This window comes from Palaemon carinicauda, chromosome 11 (assembly GCF_036898095.1).
Source record: "Palaemon carinicauda isolate YSFRI2023 chromosome 11, ASM3689809v2, whole genome shotgun sequence".
Classification (NCBI taxonomy): Eukaryota; Metazoa; Arthropoda; class Malacostraca; order Decapoda; family Palaemonidae; genus Palaemon; species Palaemon carinicauda.
The window spans coordinates 153,649,467-153,661,776 of NC_090735.1; the positions used below are offsets into that span (position 1 = coordinate 153,649,467).

Genomic DNA, 12,310 nt, shown 5'->3' on the forward strand with positions numbered 1-12,310 from the left:
AACACATTTCTACTTCTAGTTTACATTATATTATTACTCCATATACACATATATAAAATCACGTGCATTATACTTTAGACCTCAATTTATGCATTTTAGTAATATTGCGAGACTAACAAATACCCACTTATAGTATAACGCAAGCAACATATTTTACTTAATCTAAATTATAAAAAGACAACCCACCATCTATCTAAACCTTAAGGTAATAAATATAACAGAATCCTGATAACATAGAGCAAATTTCAGGGCCGGTGGGCCGATATCAACTCTCACTACTTCAGTATATTTACACACACTAATGTTAGTATTTACTGTTCTTGAAATTATGTTCGCAAGACACGAAACATTTAATACTCCTATTCGTCAAGCATTGGCAAAGGATCAATCACGTAATATGTTTTATTTTTCGGCTTAACAAACCTGATAACAACATTGGTTACTGTTGTTATTATGGTTCAACATCATTCTAATTGGAAATATACACGAATGATCCTAATTCTTGGAACTATAGCTATCTTGAAGCGGTTTTCTTTTTTTCATTCACATTTCCCATTAGATTATTTAGAGCACAACATAAGTCATTCTTGTCTGTTGTTGTTTCCAATATTTTATCTTAACGTATTCGGTTTTGTTCCTCTTTAATAAGCGCTATTTTGACACTTTTTGAGCTTGCATTTCTTCCATGCATTTTCCGTTTTTTAAAAGACCTCATTTTCACTCCTTATGTAATTTTTTCTCACTATTTCTCTAAAATAAGTCAATCGAACCAAAAGATCTGTCCTTTAGTATTATAGTCTTTTCCACCAATAGGCACATGTATTCATAAAAACTTTTGTTCACGCAATTGTATACAGTTATAAAGCGAACAACACACGCAAAGCCTATTATTCGTAAGTTACCATGACTACAGGGAATATTAAAACATTAATATTTTTTTTTCCAATCTTTCTCGACTTTATTCCTTATCTTATTTGTGGTCGCTAATCCAGTCCTGTCATCTACGAAATATACTGCATTTCCATTTAAAGCAGATATTGCGTTAATGATTGGTATAGCTTTGAGTACTTTTTTTAACCTCATTTCTTCTCTCAGTGACTATGGTTAAAGATTGTGTGTAATTTATTATCAGTATTTTGAATTTTCTTAACTTTGTAAGAATAGGTCAATATATAATTTTGATAGCTGTCAAAGTTTGTAGTCCAAACTTAATTACTTAAGACTGTTTTTTAGGTTATCAACTTTATGAAATAATCTGGGTTTTGGTCACCAGTCTGGATAGGATTCGCTGAGTCGACAGTGGCTTTTTCAATATTGCTGGGACTCCAAAGTCAGCATTTCTCAATTCATGTTGTCGTATGACTCTGTTTCGCAGCTGAAGCTCAATTCCCAATTCTGTGATTCTCGTCTCCATATTTTCCTGTTCTTTCTTTGCTGGTTCGATTATACGATGAGGACAGAGCAATGACGTTCTTTATTTGTGCTCATCACTGATGCTAATATGTATAGAGACACTTTTTTCTGTTAATACATATTATAAAGATATTATCCTTTTTATCCCTTCCTGTACTGCATCTTCACGAGGGATAAATACAGTAATGCTTCAGTTCATGATATGATTTTATTTATAATGACCGAAATCATAGAGAGAGAGAGAGAGAGAGAGAGAGAGAGAGAGAGAGAGAGAGAGGAGAGAGAGAGAGAGAGAGAGAGAGAGAGAGAGAGATCTTTGACACGTTTTTATTATACCGCGTCATATTACTTTTTTCCTAACTTTATGTATCCTCCGAGAACATAAACATTATCATTGTCCAGTATATACAATGTGCTGCAGATTTCCACAAAATATGTTGCTCAAAACATCTACACATTACAATAACCAAAAAAATATCACATATCTTTATGGACCTTACATACACTCCTTTTCCATGCAACCTGGTATCCTAGTCAAATGTTTCCTTTCATCTATTTGCTTGTTGTTTTTATGCAATAAATATTTTCTTATATTCTCTCTATTTGACCGAAACTTCTTCTACTCTAAGGCTGGCCTCCGGCGTCGGTGAAATGGTATGAGAATAACAAACTTCTAGACGATTCCTACGTCGTTGATTACGATGAGGGCGTGGTGGTCAATGACCTAGTATTTCCATCACTAACAAGGGATGACCTGGGGCGCAATCTTACCTGCATTGCTTCAAACACCAAGAAGTCTCCTCCAGCAGTCAAATCAATCGTTATTGACATGACACGTAAGTAATTTTGATTATTTCCTTCTGAAAAAAAAAAAAAAATCTGTTATAAATTTTATAATCCTAAAGATATTGATGTTTATCAATCTGGTATACATTATCTACGGTAGTTTTTTGCAGCAATGTATGAAAAAAGTGACGCTCTTCGTATGCATTTACTTTGTTTTATTTGGAGGTTTCAATATGATCTTGGACGATTCTTTTTTTTTTTCTTTTTGGTAAAGTAGAAAACAGTTCGTATCTGATATTCATTGTCCTAATTAAAGGATAATTTTTTTATGATTTCTGTGAGTCACTTCGATTAACGTTTAATATTTTCTTAATAATAGTCTTCAATATCAGGATCTATGAGGAAGATCAGATGAGCAATATCAATACTTTGATATCGGCTACACACACACACACACACACACTCATACACACATACACACACACACACACACATATATATATATATATATATATATATATATATATATATATATATATATATATATATATATATATATATATATATACATATAAATAATATATATTTATATATATAGATACATATATACAGTATATATATATATATATATATATATATATATATATATATATATATATATATATATATATATATATATATATATATATATATATATATATATATATATATATACATATATAAATAAATATATATACATATATATATATATATATATATATATATATATATATATATATATATATATATATATATATATATATATATATATATATACACAGTACACACACACATATATATATATGTATATATATATATAAATATATATATATATATATATATATATATATATATATATATATATATATATATATATATATATATATATATACGTCTATACATATATATATATATATATATATATATATATATATATATATATATATATATATATATATATATATATATATATATATATATATATATATTTATATATATTTGTATGTATATAAATATATATATATATATATATATATATATATATATATATATATATATATATATATATATATATATATATATATATATATGTGTGTGTGTGTGTGTGTGTGTGAGTGTACTGTATATATATATATATATATATATATATATATATATATATATATATATATATATATATATATATATATATATATATATATATATATATATATATATATGTCTTTATTCATCAGTAGCAGAAGATAACGGTGATAATTCTAAACTGCATTCAATATACAACATTCAATAACTCAATAGTGAACTTGTTATTTGATTTGAGAGATCCAATATAACCCTCCGCAAGATCAAAGGCTGCGTCTTCAGTGTCGATTGGTCCATGGTGACTCAATGCATGTCACTTCCTTTCGATAGAGTAGACCAATTACTGCCGTGTAGTGTTACTTGGAAATGTGTCCTGATAAGCATGATCTAATGACTGATATTTGATGGTTATGGATTTTATTTGGCACCAAACATCAGCACATTATAACAGTTAAACCTTTTAATTATGTTTTGCCCTTCTTGTTTCAAGAAATACCTCACCCAACTATAATTATATCCCTTAGTTCACATATAAGTGATCTGGGGCATAGATTATAACCATAGACACACTTACACACATATGATCATGTTATTTATATATATATATATATATATATATATATATATATATATATATATATATATATATATATATATATATATATATATATATATATATATATATATATATATATATATATATATATATATATATATATATATATATATATATATGTATATATATATATGTATATATATATATACTGTGTGTATATATATATATATACATACATATATATATATATATATATATATATATATATATATATATATATATATATATATATATATATATATATATATATATATATATATATATATAAATGTTCCAACACGGACTTACTACGGACCACTCATAAGGAGAACCCGGAGTTAGCGAGCTCCAATGACTAGGAATTTCCCCTTCCCCGCCAACAAGCCTAATCCTCCTTCTCATCATGCGTGACCCTGACCTCACTTATTCACCCACAATGCACCAAGAAGAAGCCCCAGAAGTACCTGCATAGGTCGAAGGCCACCATTCTACTCCTGGTCATTGACATGTGAGGTGGACTTTTCAGTTTCTCTTGCCACTTTATTTTTCCCTTATGATAGAGCATGTGTTGTTTTTGTACTCTTGTATTACTTTGCGTTTCCTTGGTTGTTCATTAAGTATGGAGTCAGTGCGTGTGTAGCATCATTGCCCAGGAGTTAATGGGAAATTGTGTGCAGCCTTCCTTTTACACGTGGAGGTTGATGTTCATGTAGTTTACTTCATGTCGAGGCCAGATGTGTTCCCGTAGTGATACATATGCAGTGTGTGTGTGTTGGAATGATGCTTATTGGGCCAATAGGGTCACTAAGAAGTGTAAGAAGCCAAAGAAGGATAGGTCGCCCTCAAGGAAGGGCAGTATGTCTCATCCTCCTTTAGCCTGTTCTACGTTTCCCAGTGTATCGGGAACCTCTTTGTCTCCGGGACATCCTACGGTCTAAGATGATATCTCTAATGGGATCATATTGGGACCTTGTGTCTCTTCCTCCTTTGCCAGGAGTCCGGCTCCGGTTCTTCCGGGATCTCGTCCTCTTCCTCACCAGAGCCACTCACGTCAGATGTAGGTGGTGGTGTTGAGGGAGATGATGGCGGTATTTGAGTACCTGCTCTAAAGCAGCACTGCTTTTTCAGCAGGCAGTCTTCTGGCTCAGCTAGTGGCGCTATGTGTTGACAATGTGGCCCAAGTCCACGCCGCTCAATCGCCGCCATCTTGGCTTGCCAACCAGGCTAGTTTTTTGCCGCTCAGGCTGGACTGCCTGTCCTAGCTCCCCTTCCAGGGGTCACCCATCTGGGTCACCAGACCTCTGTTTGGGTCGGCCTTCAAGACTTCTACACGCTGACCGCGTGTGCGGCCTCTGCTCCTCCACTCACTGGGGGGCTGTCCCAGATTTCACTCAGTGGCTCCCAGGCACCAATGTCCTCTCATGAGCTCAAGAGACCTACTTGGGTCCCCCAAGAACAACATTCAGGTCCCCACTGAGGGGTGGACCTCTTGCCAGCATGGGGAGCATTGGCAACTATCCCTACAACCCCCTGGGAGGAGTTACCTTCCTTGGATGTTGCCCCATATCCTTCTTCGTGCCGCCTCGGACTGGGCACTTCGAGAGGGCACAAAGGACCAAGGGGGTTGAATGTTACTCCTCCAAGTCGCTGTCTTACTTCTCGGTGCACCCGGGTCCAACAGTAGTGGTGTAATGTAGCCGATAGGAGAAAGAGTGGCATGGGGCGCCTTCGGCCAGAGAGGCGGAGCACTGGCGCCATGGGATTGAAATTTAGTACCTAAGAGTGAGCTCTGGTTTCTGAGGCGTGGTCGAGGGACCACCCTGAGGACAAGGTGGTCGAGGAAGCTTCCTCCTTCAGAGGCTTAATAACCTTCAAGAGCACTCTCCTGGCCAGACACAGCACTCACTACCCCACCGGTATGGAGCGTCGGTTTTGAGTCCCAAGGGAGGCAGGGCATTCCTCGGCTCTGCCTCTCTCTTGAGACATCGGGCAGAGGTTGAAGGCTATCACCATAGGTCCAGCAACCTGATGAAGCTACTTCCCTTCCCAGCGGTGAAGCACAGGCACTTCTACAGTCCAGAGGGCACCAATCAAGGGCACCAGTCCTCAAAGGAGAACCTGGTGGCTTTAGCTTCATGGTCCACAGAAGAGAGGTTGTCAGGGGGTACCATTGGCTTCATGATCCAGAAGGCAACAGCCATGGAAGCGTCGTGTTGGGTCATGGCTAACTTCGCCTCATGGATGAATCTCTGGTTTAGGGCCATCATATCCTATACACTGGGCAACGACCTCCGGAGTGCCCAGGCGAAGAGCCAATTCTATAAAGTTGGTGGTATCCGGATTATGGGTTATCTTTTGTCTAACAGGAAATCATACACTGCCGTGTCGAACTGGGTACTACAGAGGAGGGCGTCTGTCCTCCACAGGATGCCTGAGAAGTTTCCAGACAGTGAGTTGAGAGTCCTCTGAAATGGTCCCATAGTCAGAGACTCTTTTTTTTCCAGAGGACCAGATTGAAGAGGGCCTTGTCACGTGGAGGAGAGGGAGTCAGGACGGGATGCTGCATAAGGCGTCCTTGTTGTTGTCCTGCTCCCACTACCAGCCGAGGGAACACAGCAGGCCCAGGAATCAGTCTGATAGCCAGCCTTCTCTTCCTCCACACCCTCCACAGAGTCAAGCACTTCATGCCACTCACTGAAGACCTTCTTCATAGGCCCCCACTGTAGGACAGAAGGCAAAGACCCAGCCAATCAGGGCCGCTATAACGGACAGATCTTCAAGAGGAGATGGTGTGCGAAGCCCCATTCCCTGTGCTCTACGGAGGTAGGGGAATGCCTCAACAGATGGTGGAGAAAGGGGGACCTGAAGGAAGTTCAGACCCTTTTGTCAGTACATCCCTCGGTGAGAAACCTCCCCTCCCAGTCAACCATGGAGGATCTCCAGTGGTGGTTAGACCCAAGGAACACCTTATCAGGGTCTCCCTTCTGGACCCTCTTCCGGAAGTTCTCCTCTTTGCAGACGCATCCAAGGAGGGATGGGGGCCACATCTGCCGGAGCAAGCGGCTGCAGTACTTTGGTCTCTGTCGGAAAAGTCCCTCCACATAAACCAGCTCGAACTCTTGGCGGCTCAAAGGGCCATCCTCTAGTTGAGGAGTTTCTTAGTGGGATGGAGAGTGGCTCTGATTAGTGACAATGCCACAATCCTCGCGTACATCAGTAAGCAGGGCGGTCTGCAGTCTCCGGTCGTATTCACGCTCTGACGGTAGAGATCCTGTCCTGGGCCGAAGACAACACCATCTCCCTGGCGGCAAGGTACATTAGGGTGAAAAGAAATGTAGTTGTATTCTGACTCAGTAAGCAGGGACAAATGCTGGGCACGTAATAATCTTTACACCTCGAGGGGGCAAATACGGTGTTGGAAAGGTGGGGATCCCCCTCCTTGGACCTCTTCGTGACAAGACTGAATGCGAAGTTTCTGGTCTTTTGTTCCCCAGTGGCAGATCTGACAGCAGGGATGGAAGACCCATTCAAGCCCCAGTAGAACGAGCTAGAGCTTCCAAAGGCAAGGCACGCAAAAATGACGTTGGTAGCTCCAGAGTGGCTCGAAAAGGAATAATTTCTGGATCTCCTGGTGCTGGGGGTGGGGCCTTCATGTCTGTGGCCTCTTCGGGAAGACCTTCTAGGACAGCCACGCTTCCTGAGTTTTCACGGGGCTCCCAAACCTTTCCCTTCACGCGTGAAGACTATTCAGCGTCTGTTAAGGAGGGAGGGGTACTCCAGGAGGACGGCCGTGCAGATGATGGCTAAACTTAGGGAGTCCTCGAGGGCCATATACCAAGCAAAGTGGGCTCCAGGAGGTACTCCAGGAGGACGGCCGTGCAGATGATGGCTAAACTTAGGGAGTCCTCGAGGGCCATATACCAAGCAAAGTGGGCTACCTTGGGTAAATGGTGCAACAAGAGGGACATCAAGGCAGGCAATGCCTCGATCATCATCATAGCAGATTATCTGATCCACCTATGACTTGTTCGGGGGATGTTAGTGCCGGCAGTGAAAGGTTTCATAGTGACACTGGGACAGGTCTTCCTCCTCATGAGGTTGAACCTAGGAGCCTTCAAGTGGGTCTTGATGCTCTTAAAAGGCCTTTTGGCAATCATGCCCGTCCCATGCTCTCCGAGCCCCTATGGTTGATATCGTCAAGGGGCTCGACTCTCTTAAGAGGCCGCCCTTTAAGCCCCTGAAGCATATCATGGTCAGGGAGCTCATGTTGAAGACGGTGTACATCCTTGACTCTGGCTTCCTCCAAGAGAGTGGGCAAGCTCCTCTGTCTCTCAGTAGATGTCTCTCACTCTTACAGTTGGAAGGAGTTAGTGTTCAAATTTGTTCCCTCCTTTGTAAGTCAAGATGCAGAACCCAGCGGTGGTCTTCTTATTGTGCATGGTGAGAAAGGTGCATAAGTATCTCTCCGCCAAACCATTAGGATCCTGTTCGTGTCTATAAGGAGGGTGAAGAAGGCAGATCCTAAGATCACTATCTCTTTCTGGCTAAGAGAGGTAATCCATAGGGCTTACTCTGCAAAAGGTGAGTCCTCAACCTCAGTGCGTCAAGCTGCACGACATCAGGGGTATCAGCCCCTCATTGGCCTTCGAGAAGAACATGGCAGTTGGTCAGTGTTGAGAGCGGGCGTAAAAATGAGAAAATCAACATTTATGACACACTATCTCAAGGACTGTTCTCTCAAGTCTCAGGAAGGGTTTAAATTTGGCTTGGTCATGGTCACGCAATAGATGATCTAACAGCATCCTGCGTATAGCACACTCAATACTAAACAGTGAGCGATAGAGAGTTTTGAATCCCTATCCCCTCCCTTTACGGTATATTGGTCCTGGGAGAAAGACGTTGTCTTGGTGATTGTTCCTCTGACTGATTTTAGTTGTATTAATTACATTAACTGTGACTTATTTTACCGACAGGCCTTCCCCTCTCTTCAACCTTCAGTTGCACCTCTCCTATCCGAGTCCCATTTACCCCTCTCCTAATTCTGAGTCTCTTTAACAATGGTCCATGGGAAGTCCATGTTGGAACAAATGACAATTTCTACAGTATATATATATATATATATATATATATATATATATATATATATATATATATATATATATATATATATATATATATATATATATATATATATATATATATATATATATATATATATATATATATATATATGTATATATATATATGCATACATATATATATATATATATATATATATATATATATATATATATATATATATATATATATATATATATATATATATATATATATATATATATATATATATATATATATTAGAAATTGTCATTTGTTCCAACATGGACTTCCCATGGACCATTGTTAAAGAGACTCAGAATTAGGAGAGGGGTAAATGGGACCACACACACACACACACACACACACACACACATATATATATATATATATATATATATATATATATATATATATATATATATATATATATATATGGGACCACACACACACACATATATATACATATATATATATATATATATATATATATATATATATATATATATATATATATACATATATATATGTATATATATATATATATATATATATATATATATATATATATATATATATATATATATATATATATATATATATATATATATGTAGATCTAAATCTGAGTGTGATACTGTTCATAATCTCTTTCAGTGCGTATCATAGGAGTCAAGCTCATAAACCTTGGGACGATATGGGCTGACGAACAATCGAGAGCTGTCTGTCAGATTTGGGGATCAAAGCCGCCTCCAAACGTACTTTGGTGGCTGGGATCCCAGATGCATCTGCCTTCGGAGACTAGGGTATAGGATTCGTAATCTCATGCGTCTTATACAGACATGCATAAGTGCAGCCTTTATTACCTAATTAATGGTTATACTATTTAAACTAGATTATGATAAACAGTTGTGGACTCCTATTTAAGGATCCTTGTTTACATCTCTTTTTTATAAACTGTAATAAGAAATCATTTTAAGAAATTAGAATTAAGAATGGGAGCCTGACGTCAATTTATGAAACTATAATCTTCGGATTTCAATACAATAGTAGTCACATATAGTCGTTTATCAATAGCAGAAGGCATAGTCTGATAAATGTCTCATTACAGTAAACCTCTTTTAACTTCTTTACTATACATTTTCAGAAATCTGTGACTAGAATAAACTATATTTCTTGAAGACAATAATATCATGAATATGAAAATTGATTATATCCTACGTAATCTTATTTGGTTCCCAAATATTAAACAAATATTTAGGAATTTCTTATATAAAAACAACCCCTGAATAATAAAATCTATAATTGAATAAATATTTCTTCCCTTTTTATAAATCTAGATCTCCGATGACGACAAGAATGTAACCCTCTCCTACTTAGACTTCACTCCGGCGGCTGATGAGGATGGAGCTATGTTGATTTGCCAAGCAACCAATGAGATGCTTCCTGATCAAGCAATACAAGATTCAACGATCCTTACAGTTAACTGTGAGTTACTTTAGCTGTTTTTTTTTTTCAATATCTTTCATATGTATAGGGAGTAGTTATTAACATGGCAGTTCGAGTCACGCTTAAGCTCGATAGTTTCTTGTAATGTCTGCAACATCGTACTCCTTGTGACCTGGGTATCGGGGTTTGGGGTGCCTACAGGTCTATCTGCTGAGTCATCAGTAGCCATTACCTGGCCCTCTCTGGTCCCATCTTGGGTTGAGGGAGGGCCTTTAAACCTTTAAACCATCCATATGCATAGTGTAATCTAATTGACTACTTCTCAGCTTCTATTTTCTATTTTCTTTCCCAAATAAGAAATATCTAAGAATGGTTATAGGTCATAATATTCATTATACTTTCTATCATTAGATATTCAGTACTTGCTGATTATTATTCGTGCAACTTTGTAAGACTTATTGGATAGCTTGCTAAGATTATGGCTATAATCTGGGTAGGAAAAAAAAGCATTTATATGAGGATTTGGCCATTCAAGATAAAGTGGTTTTTAGTGACCCAAAGATTCAGTTTCATTCAGGTTTTGCAGAGAAAAAATATATTGCACTTGCATTTTAGTTTTAGCTTAAAAAAAAATAAATACAATAAGATAAACACCTAATTGAAACAGTACCATTCCGCTAAAGACTGAATCAGTATTCAATAGGTAGAATGGGTATAACAAAAATTCCCTATAATTAGTTAGAATTTCCTTTGATGCTAATACAGCGTAAATTTTTAATAGCTGGTTGTTGAGCAGATTCAAATCTTGATTTATTGATGGGGTCTGCTGCTCTTTAATCTTGTACAGTTCATTGATGTATATATACAAGTTTCTTTTATTTCACAACAGCCAACCCCTCTTCGTCATTTCTAATAGGTTTAGAGACTACGGGAAAATCTGACACTTGGATTAGGATCAATGCAGAAATTTATTTAAGCATAAGGATGTTTTTTCTAAATCTTCCATTTGATTTATTGCTATTTTTATGATCCTGAAAAAGGAAATTTCTTTATTTCTTTTTACAGTTTATCTCCAATTGTTTATATTTATATACCTATTTTCCTTGAGGCCATAAATATGTCCCGAAGAGAGATATATGATAAATCAATTATTAGTTTTGTTTTAAAGATAGAATGAAATTTACAATTTGAACATTATATTTTATTCTAGAATTATGTTGACACAAACTTTTCTGTCATACGGATTTTGAATGTCTCAAGGACTTTTTAGTCCATCCGCGAAGACTCCATTTTCTCTTTGGTAGAGCGAATTAGTTTAAGCATTTGGAGAGTTCTTATGATCTTGTCTAACTTATTCTTGAACTCGTTTATCGTGTTATTGCTTATTACATCCGCTGGAAGTCTATTCCAAGTATTTGCTATTTTGTGTGTAAGAAATTGCCACATTGATTGGTTTTGTGTCTTCTCAATTCTAGGTTGTATCTGTTACCTCTGAACTGATTTGTGCTAAGTGTGAATAAATTGTTGTAATCTACATTTGCTATAACTTTAAGAATTTTGAATGACTCTATCAACTATCCCCATAGTCCTCGAGTTTGTACATCAAATAAGAATCAAACGTTTCATCCTACGTCTATATCCAAATTGTCTTAGTGTTGGGACTAGTTTGGTGGCCCCATCTTGTACTGCTTCCAGTCTATCTATATCATTCTGAAAACTTGGACCCCAGAATTGAATTCTGTATTCTAGATGGGGTCTTACTAATGATGTGCACATCTGTAGTAGAGTGTCTTTGTTTCTGTATTTGAATTGTCTCTTTCTATAACCTATTAGTTTTTGTGCTTTCTTTC

General features: G+C 37.0%; 1 protein-coding gene across 1 annotated transcript in view; it reads left to right on the forward strand.

Moving 5' to 3' along the window:
* LOC137649535 (uncharacterized) overlaps nucleotides 1-12,310 on the forward strand; it is a 62,599-nt gene that overhangs the window by 49,905 nt on the left and 384 nt on the right. The window contains exons 5-7 of the mRNA XM_068382520.1: nucleotides 2,043-2,249; nucleotides 9,669-9,817; nucleotides 10,352-10,499. Of these exons, the coding sequence (XP_068238621.1) occupies nucleotides 2,043-2,249; nucleotides 9,669-9,817; nucleotides 10,352-10,499 (504 nt within the window). The remainder of the gene's footprint in view (nucleotides 1-2,042; nucleotides 2,250-9,668; nucleotides 9,818-10,351; nucleotides 10,500-12,310) is intronic.